Here is a 14,206-nt window from a genome sequence, read left to right as displayed (position 1 = left end):
AAGGTATGAGTAAGATTTTTTTATTTACATTTTTTTTTGTTCGTTTTTTTTAGGACAGCAGTATCTCTAGCAGAAAATATCTCAGAAGATGCTGTTTTAAATTGTAAAAAAAAAATCTGTGTTTTTGAAACAAATGAAGATAGCAGAAGTCAATTAATTAGATTTTTTTTAGCCTGACATGTTTACTTTTCCAAAAAAATTTTAACTGAATAAAATATAAATTAAAATACTAATTAATTAATTAAATACTAATTAAAATATATTAAGTACAAAAGGAGAAGGTTTTGTTTTTTACCCAGGCATTTAAAAATTATATATTTTAGAGCGGTAATCTAAATACCGTGATACCGTGAAACGGTTCGACTTCGACGGCTTCGATTTTTTTTCTTCTTTTTAAAATATTTCCCAAATGATTTTTAGCAGAGCAAGGACATTTTTACAGTATGTCTGATAATATTTTTTTCTTCTAGAGAGAAAGTCTTATTTGTTTTATTTTGGCTAGAATAAAAGCAGCTTTTAATTTTTTAAACACCATTTTAGGGACAGAAATTAAACAGAAATTGGTGAAAAAATAAACAGGGGGCTAATAATTCAAGGAGGCTAATAATTCTGACTTCAACTGTATCCAAGGTTATCATACCGTCAGACACTTATACGGCCCATGCCTAAATCTAATTAATTTGTGTTATGACAACAGAAGGAATGTGGATCACAGCATTTTTACTTAGTGTAAATAATCACAATTTTAAAACACAGTTGTAATTTTTTCTAATACATTAAAATGTTTCCTGTTTAATGTTAAGGTAAAAACAAGAATATAATTTTAAATATACTAATTTCATAAGTATATACTTCATGCATCTGATAACAAGTTTTTGACCCTTTAACTACCCCACCAAAAAGAGTTTTTGTATTGCATTTCTTAACTCCTAGTGTCACTAGTCAACACACTCAATGCATTTTTGTTCCACACATCCCATAATTTCTAAAATATTAGCCTCTACCAAATGGTTGATTTGTCAGTTTATGGTAAAAGTACCAGAATTAATACATATACTATGACAAATCTGAAAATATGAAGTGTGAGCAGAATTTATTTAAATAAATAATAAAAATGTAAAAATTTTTGAATACTATAAGATCTTTATTATTTTAAGTATGCCGTAAAATATTTCAGATTCTCGTTCAACATTTTTCTTGTTTGTTTTTTTACAATAAAATCAAAATCAAGTATAGTAGTGCAACAGGATTATGTATGATTTTTGTAAACCAACAATGCTGCAAGTGTAAATCATTATTTAAAACAGTCATTCTTTAAATACATGAACAGTCCTTACTTAAAACAGTAAATGCATGGTCAATCATTTGATGGAGGGCCAGTCAAAGGGTTAATTATTTAAAATACAATCACATTCAAATACATACAATGAGAATAAGCATACTACTTAATATTTATAAGAATATTTCAGTTTCACTGACAGAAAATAGAATATAATATCATGGCATTTATCTTTTGACACTATTTTCAAAAAAGTTATTTATAACACTGAAGACATTTGCATTTGATATGCTTTTATGTATATAATTTAACATGATCTCATTTTAGCCAATGCATGAATTAATATACACAGAGACAAACAAAAAAAACACTGTGAAACTGTATTATAATTACTAAATAATATTGATGAACCAAAGATTTTACAAACACCACTAGGCCTGCACAATATTGAAAAAATGGCCACATAAAAATTGCATTAAAATATACAAAAATATATACACAAAATAAATAAATGCACTGATTGCACAGAAAAATAGATGCACAGAAAATGCACAGAAAACAAAACAACAAAGACAAAAATTTAATTTGTGCTTGGTTTTTGTTGGTCTAACCATACTGTAGTACACAAATTTAACAATCAAATATAAATCAACACTCTATAGTCTTCATTGTATAAATAAACACAATTAATCTTTGTTAAAGTGGCAAACTTTATAATTTATTGTACCCAAATGGTCTAAATGCAATTGAAGTTGCTTGACATCTTGCGATGTGACTACCGCAAATTCACATATTGTGATATTAATGCTAAACAATATATTGTGCAGCCCTAAACACCCGAATACAAGTTTGCAATCAATTTGAGAAAGCTTTCAAAGCAAATAAACTCAAAGTTATGTTGTTGACAAACAATGATCAAGTCATACAGCTTACATTTACCTGTTGTTTTATTCTGTACAAATATTTCCAGTTACTACAATTTCCCTGCATCACCAGATTAGGCAGTTATGTCACAATATTAAATCAGAATTTTAAAATGCAATATTTACTGTGCCAGACAAAATAGGCACATCAATTTTTTTATTAAATAATATTTTGATATTAATCTGTTAACGGTTAATATTCGGTTAACCAGCGGTTGTTGGTTGCCAAAATGAATCAAAATCAGCATTCCTAGTTTGGCATAAATTGTATCTTAACTATTTGATCTATTATTTGACGGTCATCTACAAAAGAAACAAGAATCAAGTGTTTTGCATCGCCAAAACACCAAGATTATGCGCCAAGATTATGGCAATATGTAAATTGTTGTTCTCTTTATTAAACATTTATTTCTGAATTGTTACTAAAGTGGTTTATAGTTAACTGAAATGTTCAGTTCTTGATATAACATATGTATGTTATGTATTCTAAGTCAGTAATTGTAATGCAGCATCATAATGAACAAATATGCGCTAGTCATTGGCTTATATTAATAAGGAGTTAAAAAATGGTCACGTCCGTAACGCAAAATTGTGGTTCTTTAGAGCAAAGACCTGAGATGAGTTGGCGATCATAATTAATATGGACATATCTTGGCTTTGTATACAAATTTTCATTTTATTTGTTATAATATTTATTCCACAATATAAACTTTTTCATTAAATCGTTACGGACGTGACACGTGACGTCTTCAATATGTAGCTCATAAATCAAAAGGGCAATAATGTTATGAAAAAGTAAGGGTAATTATTTATACTACAGACTCCAATCCTTCTGCAGAATGATTACTGCTGTAACATAAAGCATGGAAAAGGTGAGTCTTTAACCCCTTTTTTGAAAGCACGAAAAGTGGTTGAATGATAATGAAATAATTACCATTGGCAAAATCCTCATATTTCATGCATAAACAAACCAATTTCCTTAAAACTTCAACAAGAGCACATCCTAACAATAAAATATAGACCTTACTAAGCAAATTTAAATAGGTTTTGTTATTTTGGTCAAAAGCTTATTTTTTTATAAGGTTGACATTTTCATGGAATTGCTCGCATTCATTTATTATCATTCCAACACATCAAGCATGATATGCAAAAGAGGTGTGAGTGTATGTTGCCATTTGTACAGTAACAACACACTGTAAACAAAGGCTGTGTCCCAAAACCAAAAGTTAAGGCCTAAAATTTGGTCTACTGAGGAATACATATATGTAAACGCTTCAAAATGGCGGCCAGGGTCAAAAGGAGTATCAAAAACTGTGGAAAACAGATTAGACACATCTAATCTTGATATTACACTAGATATTAATTTAGTAACTTATTAAAATCATATTTAAAGTAGTGACAAATCGATATGGATTGCTCTAGCACATATTGCAGGGTCTCTCGATAGCTGAATTGTGCGTACAGATTAGTATAACGTTTGCTAATACATAAAATCAGTAAAAAATTGAGGAATTGTCTTAATAATATCGTGTATAAAAAGCGACGGAATCAAAACATGTAGCGCTAGATAAGCTAAGCTGTTAGCTTCTGAAGCATAAACCTGATTAGCTTGTTTGCTACATGTGAACATTTCAACTCCAAACGTGACATAAACTCGCACTGTAATGCTTTTATTTGTGTTTGGGGGATAATGTGCATTTTCTTACCTTTCTTGAGCTCGCTGTACCACACTTTGACGATGGTTTTGGAGTGTTTTCTGTGGTGAATGAGCCACAGAGAAAGCGTCTGCACGCTCTGCTGGGAGTTACTCAGTTCTGATAGTTTCTTCTCCAACGCAGGCTCCGAGAACACGGACATCTTCGGTCACAGGTGAACGGTGTGTGGAAAAGGCGACTTGTCCGCATAAACACCCGAAGATCGAGGATTTTACACGGATAACTCCTCACGACAGACACACATTCCCTGCTCCGCCACACACGGCGCGTAGTGCGCATGCGCGGTCAGCCGCACTGTGAGCTGCACTAGTTTGGAATTGAAAAGTTTTTAAGAAGTCTAGACTTGCTTTAAAATGCAATCATTTATTATTATTAATAATATATATATATATATATATATATATATATATATATATATATATATATATATATATATATATATATATATATATATATATATATATATATGAACTAAGATTATAGTGTTTTGGAACATTCTTAAAAATCAAGATGCTTTTCTTAAACGCAAAATGATTGTTTATTTTACTCACACTGTAAACAAATGCAGGGTTCCACACAAATCATTCATGTTGTCCCAACACAAATCGATTAAGTTCATTCATTTATTAATTTTCCTTTGGCTTAGAACCTTCATTCGCCACAGCAGAATGAACTGCCAACTATTCCAGCATATGTTTTAGGCAGCGGATGCCTTTCCACCTGCAACCCAGTAATAGGAAACACCCATGCACACTCATTCAAACACAAACTCATTCACAAAAGCCAATATATATATATATATATATATATATATATATATATATATGATTGTATGATTGTGATTGTTAAGAAGTGACTGTAAATATAGTGGAGTTCAGGGGCAGACTGGCAAATGCCAGAAGGGCCGGACCATTTTTTAAATGTGGGCGGGTATGCTTTTTTTTATAATTATTTTTATTTGTATTTTTATTATTATCATTTATTAATATTTAAGTGCAACACAAGCTAATTGTCAGAGATAGACCGTAAAAAAGGAAAAGCAGTTCCGAAAAGCTCAGAGAAAGCAAAAAAATGCTCTAAAATCAGACGCTGCCAAATGCATAAAATTAACTGAAATAATCTCAAAAGGGGGCAGCGCAGTGGGTAGAACTGTCGCCTCACAACAACAAGGTCGATGGTTCAAGCCTCGGCTGGGTCAGTTGGTGTTTCTGTGTGGAGTTTGGATGTTCACGTGGGTTTTCCCTCACAAGTCCAAACACAGGCTATAGGTGAATTGAGTAGGCCTAATTGTTTGTAGTGCATGTATGTGAATGTGTGTGTATAGGGGCTTCCCAGTGATGGGCTGGAGCTTGGAGGGCATCCGCTTCGTAAAACAAATGCTGGATAAGTTGGCGGTTCATTCTGCTGTGGCGATCCCAGACTGAGAAAGGGACTAAGCCATGAATGAAATGATTGCATGTATAAATTTGTCATAAATGGGTTGTTTTTGTTCCAGGCACATACACTAAATGTTTAAATATCTATTACATATGATACTGCTCACAGATCACATCCAGTTTGTAAAGGAGAGTATTTGAAGCCTACCTGAGTATTGTTGCTGACCATGTCCATCCCTTTATGAGCACAGCGTCTCCATCTTCTGATGGCTACTTCCAGCAGGATAACACACCATGTCATAAAGCTCAATCATCTCAGACTGGTTTCCTGAACATGACAATGAGTTCACTGTACTCAAATGGCCTCCACAGTCACCAGAGCTCAATCCAATAGAGCACCTTTGGGATGTGGTGGATTTGGCATCATGGACGTGCAGCCGACAAATCTGCAGCAACTGTGTGATGCTATCATGTCAATATAAGGCAAATTCTCTGAGGAATATTTCCAGTAGCTTGTTGACTCTACGCCACAAAGGATTAAAGCAGTTCTGAAAACAAAAAGGGGTCCAACCTGGTACTAGTAAGGTGTACCTAATAAAGTGGCCGGGGAGTGTAAATGAATAACAAGCCATAAATATGCTTAATTTTACTCATTTGTTCTAATTTTTACTCAAGTAATAGGACAGATGTTAATAAATACAATTCTGCTGTCAACATTGCATAGTTTTCCCTAAAAAATGACACTGTCTCTACATTATTTGTTAAATTCAGGTATAAATAGATGCTGATCAAAGCAAAAATGTGTTTAAGTGAATCACAAACATTAGTTTCAGTCACTAAACGCACAACAAATGACAACTGCAAGTTGTGTTTCCTCTAATTTTATTCTTATAATGAAAAGCAAACAGGCAGCAGAGGAATATTAGTTACTTTCAGTTTAATGCGAATGTACAGTGCGTAGATCTACAAGCCCAAACACACACTTTAATCCACTACAGCTTGACGTCTGCAGAAGTGAGTTAGAAACACAAACATTCGATTAAATAATCATCAAAGGAGGATTATGTCACACAGGTCCATGTTAGTCTTCCTCCATGTCTCTTTCACAGCCAGTTCAGTGTTCAAAAGCTCCTCATGCAGGACAGGAGAGCGCAAGATTTTACTGTACAACACATTTCATTCAATGCTATTCATTAAATAATAAACTGTGCACCATTTTACCTTCACATCTGAACGCATCTGAAGATTCTGGAATATACAATTATACAGAGATAAGTCCCTATATCCTGCAATTATGATTAAATCTACTATTAAATAAGAAGAATTCCACTCTTTAATTTACACACTGTAAAAATATCAGTCAATTATAGCAGTTTTCTGGATTTATTTATTTATTTTTCTTCATTTAGTTATGCTTTTGAAATGCATTATGGGACCTTGATCATTCCTGCAAACATTTATGATGTTGAACTTGAACTTTAGTTGAGATTTTAATAGTCTGAAGTGATTTAATGTCAGTATTGGTGTTATCATACTTGGACATAGACATTACTCACTACTTTTTTCTGTAATTTTACACACCTAATTCTCAATATATTATATCTTAATACGATATATTGTTGCTAAAATGTCAATAAAAGTCCATTTGTTAAGCTGTAGAGTTTAATTTCACCATCAAAACAGATAAATAATTTTAATAATTATTAATTCAATTATTATTGAATTATTTAATTATGATTAATAATTATTAATAAATATAAATAATATAAAATTATTAAATAATGAAAATAATAATAATAATAATAATAATAATGAGAATAATAATAGTAATGATAATAATAATGATAATAATAATAATAATTAATTACTTTAATTAATTAATCAATTAATTAATTATGATAAATCAAAGTTCCACAATGCAATTCAATTGAAATCAATTAAAATGGAAAGAAATGGAACCTGTAAAACTGCTGTTATCAGATATTTTTAACAGTGTAGAGCAGCTTAAATTAAAACATGACACAATGACTCTCCGACAGGTCAATAAATAACTTATAAATAACCACAGAAACCAGATTCATTCTAGAAATGTCCTGTTCATGTTATTGAAAATTAACATGCAACTAGAGACACCATCAAACTCAACAAACAATGAAAAACAACACTGACATGAGTTACACACACACAAGCACGCACACACTCCCGCGGACACTCTCGCGCAAACACTCTCAAGCACGCACACACTTGTGCACGCACACTTGCACACTTTTACGCACACACACACACAGACATACATACATACATACACAAAAACACACATAGATAGATATATACATACAAATAAACAAACACACACTCTCACTTTCACACACACACACACACACTTACTCTCATACACTCTCACGCTCACACAGATTCACATGCACACACGCGCGCACACACACACTCACACACGCATGCACAATTTTTTCTCGAGACACTCTCTCAGACATTCTCACGCACACACACACTCTTGCAGACAATCACGCACACACTTTTGCGCAAACACTCTCGCACACACACTCACGCAAAACCCTCTGGCACACACTCCCTTGAGCACACTCGCGTGCACAAACTCTCGCGTTGCCAAAGTCTCGTGCGCACTCTCGCGCACACAGAATCCCGTGCACACACTCGCACGCACACTCTCGCACTCACACAGGCACACTCTCACTCTTACGCACATGCACACTCTTCCTCACGCACAAACACTCGCGCGCACACTCTCTCGAACACACTCTCTCGCGCACACGCTCTTGTGCACACTCTCACGCGCACATTCTCTAGCACACTCTTGCGCGCACACTCTTACGCGCACACACACTCTTACGCACACATTATCCAGCACACACTCTCTTGCGCACTCCTACGCGCACACACACTCTCACGCGCACATTCTCTAGCACACTCCCGCGCGCACTCTCATGCCCACACTCTCACGCGCACACTCTCTTGCACACACTCTCACGCGCACATTCTCCAGCACACACTCTCACACACACACTCTCTTGCGCACATTCTCCAGCACACACTCTCGCACACACACTCTCTTGCGCACATTCTCCAGCACACACTCTCGCACACACACTCTCTCGTGCACACTCTCACACACACTCTCAAGCGGACATTCTCCAGCACACACTCTCGCACACACACTCTCTTGTGCACACACTCTCACACACTCTCAAGCGGACATTCTTCAGCACACACTCTCGCACACACACTCTCTCGTGCACACTCTCACACACACTCTCAAGCGGACATTCTCCAGCACACACTCTCGCACACACACTCTCTTGTGCACACACTCTCACACACTCTCAAGCGGACATTCTCCAGCACACACTCTTGCACACACACTCTCTTGTGCACACTCTCACTCTCACACACACTCTCAAGCGGACATTCTCCAGCACACACTCTCGCACACACACTCTCTTATGCACACTCTCACACACACACACACTCTCAAGCGGAAATCCTCCAGCACACACTCTCGCACACACACTGTCTTGCGCACACTCTCACGCGCACATTCGCCAGCACACACTTTCGCGCGCACACAGCCACACTCTCACGCTCGCTCTCATGCGCATGCACACTCTCACACACACTCCCACGCACACTCTCACGGGCACAAACGATCGCGTGCACAAAGTCTCGCGCGCACACTATCTGACGTGCACACACTATCAGGCTCAGACACTTTCACAACTCACGCGCACACACTCTCTCTCTCACACACACACACACCTATTCAACAACAACACAAATAAACTGTAAAGTAGTCAGGACGAGATAATAAAAGTGAACGCTGTAGTGTTTAATCTTAAAATACTGACCTTAAGATTGCTTGACCAGCCAAACACAACCTCCCCACTTCACCTTCCTCTCAATAAGACTAGTGTTTTAATAAATAAACAAATGGCAGACATCAACACGAACAACTCTCTCATAGCTCAACTGCAGATTTAGCATCCTGGAGTGTGTAAACGCCGCTGGCGTTGCGTTTTGTTTGCGAAGCGCTAAGTGTTAGAATCACACACACACACACACACTCACACACACACACAGTGAGCAGCGCAGCCAGATATTAAGATACTCATGCCTAAAACTGTTGCTTTTATTGGATTATTTACACCTAGAGTCAAACACGCAGGGGGTTTAAGAGAGGAATCATTCTGGGCTGTGCTAAGACGGTCATGCGGGCGCTTTTATTTGACTTTAATCTGCTCTTATTTCCTGCGATGTGATTTATTCTGCCATGCCGGTTTTCGGGATGCAACTTTTTAAATCATATCGTCTTCAATTGGAGGTAAAGTCGGTTTTATAATCAAACAATCTGACTTTCTCCTTAACAAAATCATATTAGAAGCCTCGTCTACCATATAGCAGCCACTGAATAGTGCTTGCGGTCTATTAAACAGTGCTGAAGTCATACTCAATGCCATTTCAGACCCAATATTCAAATTAAGGATGAACAATAAAACCAACTTCACCTCAATTCATCTTTGCAGGATTTATCGGGAAGGAAAAGAGCAAGTGACGCTGCTTAAATCTTTTGCGATGTGGCCTGAGGAGCCTTTGTGAGGAATGTGTGAGAGGGAGAGAATGCAGAATAGATGAGGGAGGGTGGATCGCGGTGAGGTCTGAGAGTGGACTGCGCTTCCCTCCTGTGGCAGCAGGGGGTGCTCAGTCCCTGGTGCGGCCCACGATGGCCAGGATGTAGAGGAAGATGTTGATGATGTCGGTGTAGAGGTTGAGAGCTGCGAAGACGTATTCCTCCGGGCTGATGGCCAGCTTCTTATTGCCCAGCAGAAGCTGAGTGTCCACGGCCAGAAACTGCAGAGAGGAACAAACGAGACTCGAGTTTGAGCTTGGGGAGATACAGCAAGAGGAGTTTAAGTCAAGTTTATTTGGATAGTGCTTTTCACAATAGTTAATATTTCAAAGCAGATTTACAAAAGGTGCACATTACTGCATTATAGTCAATTTAGGAGAGGTTAAGATTGTATTAGTTACCATAACTAGTGACTAATAGCTTACAATAATACTTAAAGTTATCATATATAAGCACAGTTAACCTGTAGTTATATAGTATATACAGTGCATCCGGAAAGTATCGATAGCGCTTCACTTTTTCCACATGTTTGTTACATATATGTTACAGCCAGGGCCGGCGCGTCCATAGAGGCGACCTAGGCGGCCGCCTAAAGGCTGATTTACAGTTCCGCGTCAAACGCCGGCGTATGCTACGGTGCTGACGCATAGCCCTTCACCGTGGCCATCGCCGTCACTGACGTGCACCTCTCAAAAAATGTAACTACACGTCGCAACAACGCGTAGCGCAAGCTCTGTGATTGGTCGGCTTGGTAGTGCTGACGAGTCTGGGCGGGACCGAGAGCCGCGCGAATGGCGCGAGCGATTGTTTACAAGTGTGGAGTCCCGTGAAGGAGCTCCGGATGGAAAGTTTTGTTTTGTGTTTACCTCATAGTTAAAGTTGTTGCACGTCCGCCGGTTCCTGCCTCAAAATGAGCGAGTTTGAGCCACTCGTACATCCCGGAAGTGTTCAGGAAAAGCAAAAAAGCAGCGAAGAAACTCGACACAGAGAAACATTTACACCTCACTGCCAACAAGCGTTTCGGAAGTGTTAATGCAGACCGACAGAGACAGCGCGCAGAAGTATAACCGTATGTTCACACCGAAAGCGGCGAGAGCGTCCAAGGTCGCTCTGGCCGCCCTGGCGACAACGCTCTCTGCCTTCAGCTCCTGCGGCGAGAGCGTCAAAACTCGCTACATTGATCTCGTATTTAAAGGAGCCGTTGGAGCATATCAGTTACATTCCTGCATAAAACATGTTTCTAGCGTGAAAATGTTGCGCACTTCTTATCAAATTCATACAACAATGGAAGATCAAGTTGCGTGTGGTGTGGCTTTGCTCTATTTATCCAATATGTGTCCATATGTCTGAAATATCCTGAAGCAGCAGTACTGTTTTGTACTGTCACATCGCGTGAGATTCCCGCTATTTTAAGATAAATTTTTATATCATTAATGAACATCAGTAACTCGCCAGTAACTTATTTAATGTATGTTCCTGTAGGAAAAAAATTAAATAATTGGAAATCCGGCGACCGCAATAATCAAACCTTTGGGAACAACTGTGGTCGGAACCAAAGTTCACAGGTCTGTGTTCTCTGAACTGCTATCAAGCGATGGACGTCTTCATTCTGATTGCTTACCGCCGAACCGCGTCATAGCTCATTACCATAAAGTTGTCTTCATTTCAACTCTCCTCGACGCTCACGCCGGCGAAGACGCGCCGCGCTGCTCCTCGCCGCTTATCGCCGCGTATCGCCGCCGGCTCTCATTGAAAATGAATGACTTCCGGCTACTTTGACGCTCTCGCCACTTTCGGTGTGAAAGTACGGTACATGCACAGCCACGCGCGTTGCATGCGCCGTGGGTTACGCCGGTCACCTGACGCAGAAGTATAAATCAGGCTTAGGGCGGCAGTATAGAGAGGGCGGCATCCACGACACCTCCCACCCGCGTCCTCAGTTATGTCCGCGACATCTCCCTCACCACCCGCATCCTCAGATATATTCGCGCATAGATGACAGAACAGAGAGGGCGGTGTCAGCGACACCTCCGTCAGCACCCGCGTGTCCTCAGTTAAGCCTGATTTATACTTCTGCGTCAAGTGACCGGCGCAACTCACGGCGCATGCAACGCGCTTAGCTGTGCATTTATACTTCTGCGCGCTGTCTCTGTTGGTCTGCATTAACACTTCCGAAACGCTAGTTGGCAGTGAGGTGTAAATGTTTCTCTGTGTCGAGTTTCTTCGCTGCTTTTTTGCTTTTCCTGAACACTTCCGGGATGTACGAGTGGCTCAAACTCGCTCATTTTGAGGCAGGAACCGGCGGACGTGCAGCAACTTTAACTATGAGGTAAACACAAAACAAAACTTTCCATCCGGAGCTCCTTCACGGGACTCCACACTTGTAAACAATCGCTCGCGCCATTCGCGCGGCTCTCGGTCCCGCCCAGACTCGTCATCGCTAGCAAGCCGACCAATCACAGAGCTTGCGCTACGCGTTGTTGCGACGTGTAGTTACAATTTTTGAGAGGTGCACGTCAGTGACGGCCACGGCCATGGCGAAGGGCTATGCGTCAGCGCCGTAGCATACGCCGGCGTTTGACGCAGAAGTATAAATCAGCCTTTATGTCCGCGCATAGGGCGGCAGAATAGAGAGCGCAGTGTCCGCGACACCTCCCTCCCTCTCTCAGCACCCACGTGTCCTCAGTTATATCCGCGCATAGTGCGCTGGAAAAGAGGTCCGCGACACCTCACTTCATTTTCATAACCGGTCACTTTCGTTTTCACAATGGGGTTGAGGGCGGCATGATCATCCTCTGACTAGAGCGGCAGTTCAGCTTGCTCCGGCCCTGGTTACAGCCTTACTCCAAAATGGATTAAACTCATTTATTTCCTCAACATTCTACACACAATCCCCCATAATGACAAAGTGAAAAAAGAGTTTTTGAAGTTGCTGAACAGAATAAGCTAAATCTAAATATAGACATGTGCTCGTAATAAGTCATTTTAAAGCATTTGTGAAAATCAGGATCTCAGTAAAGTATTACTTACGCAAGTGAACAGCAGAGCTCCGAGTGAAGCATAGACAATGTGCAGGATCTTGTTTCGGATAAAGATGCAGAGGATGCAGGCGACCAGCAGGACAATCGTGCACACCAGCAGAACACCATAGCAGGAGGTGAAGTCATATTTGGTCTATTAAAAAAAAATAAGAACCAGTCATGCATACAGCAAGCAACATAAAGTAAAGCCATACAGTTCCATACTCATAAACTACAGTGCAAAGAATGTTTGTTTTTTTACTTAGATTTTTTGTCTGGTTTCTAGTCCAAATATCTAAAAGTTCTTATATCAAGAAGCCTTTTCTAGACAAGCAAAACATATTGTCTTGTTTTAAGAAATAATCTGCCAAAATGAAGTGAGTTTTCCCTTAAATCAAGCTAAATAATCTGCAAATGGGGTGAGCAAAATAATCTTGTTTTTCGATTTGTGATAAGATTATTTTGCTCACCCCATTTGCAGATTATTTAGCTTGATTTAAGGAAAAACTCACTTCATTTTGGCAGATTATTTCTTAAAACAAGACAATATGTTTTGCTTGTCTAGAAAATGCTTCTTGATTTAAGAACTTTTAGATATTTGGACTAGAAACAAGACAGAAAACGTAAATAAGAAAAGCATTTTTGCAGTGTAATCTTAAATACAAACACAACACTGGACATAAAAGCTTTAAAAACCTATGCATAACAAATACTATAAGATATTTAAACTATCCAAATAAGACAGGCTATACAAGTACATGAGACTGAACAATGCTGTGCAAAATATTGTGCAAAAGAGCTGTTGAAGCAAGCAGTGCAACATTATTGATCTTTATTCGATTCATGCATTTCCTCATAACAACAACTTAATTTCTTCTAAATGCATCTCTAAAGATTTTATAGCAATTATGATTTATAAATTAATGAGTTTATGTCATCAAATTCTGGCTTTTTCACAATTATGACTATTTCTTGCTTGTTTAGAGGCTTTCACTCTTAATTTCTCAAAATCTCCGTTCAGAAGTTGCAAATGTGATGTTTTTTAACTCTTAATTAAAAAGAAAGAAAAGATAGTCAAGATTTTAAACATTTGTTTATTTACTTATTTACTTTTACTTATTTATTATGTGTCAAAAACCATCTTCCATACTGGAAAGCTGCGCCGCTGAGTAGGAGAAAAACAAAACCAACCTGGAGTGAAAAGACCACAACAGCAAAGCAGACGACTACAGT

The 14,206-nt window shown here is 38.5% G+C and overlaps 2 protein-coding genes across 3 annotated transcripts in view; both read right to left on the bottom strand.

Annotated features, from left to right (window-relative positions):
- Positions 1-4,198, bottom strand: part of slc30a8 (solute carrier family 30 member 8) — a 48,599-nt gene extending 44,401 nt beyond the window's left edge. Inside the window, exon 1 of the mRNA XM_068215337.2 lies at positions 3,909-4,198. Within this exon, the coding sequence (XP_068071438.1) occupies positions 3,909-4,059 (151 nt within the window). The 5' untranslated portion in view covers positions 4,060-4,198. The remainder of the gene's footprint in view (positions 1-3,908) is intronic.
- A 1,960-nt stretch (positions 4,199-6,158) lies between these two features.
- The window catches only part of grinaa (glutamate receptor, ionotropic, N-methyl D-aspartate-associated protein 1a (glutamate binding)), a 36,101-nt gene continuing 28,053 nt past the window's right edge, over positions 6,159-14,206 (bottom strand). Inside the window, exons 5-8 of one of the 2 annotated variants that reach the window (XR_012394725.1) lie at positions 14,165-14,206; positions 12,984-13,127; positions 9,832-10,174; positions 6,159-6,541 (exon numbers count right to left, since the gene is read on the bottom strand). The exon at positions 14,165-14,206 is cut by the window's right edge and continues 87 nt beyond it. Coding sequence is in view for 1 of the 2 variants with exons in the window: in NM_001045310.1 (NP_001038775.1) it covers positions 10,025-10,174; positions 12,984-13,127; positions 14,165-14,206 (336 nt within the window). In the remaining variant the exon portion in view is untranslated. 2 annotated transcript variants of the gene reach the window in all.

This window comes from Danio rerio, chromosome 19 (genome assembly GCF_049306965.1).
Source record: "Danio rerio strain Tuebingen ecotype United States chromosome 19, GRCz12tu, whole genome shotgun sequence".
Lineage (NCBI taxonomy): Eukaryota > Metazoa > Chordata > Actinopteri > Cypriniformes > Danionidae > Danio > Danio rerio.
Note: the sequence above shows the minus strand (reverse complement) of the source record. Positions and strands in the feature narration are given on the sequence as shown.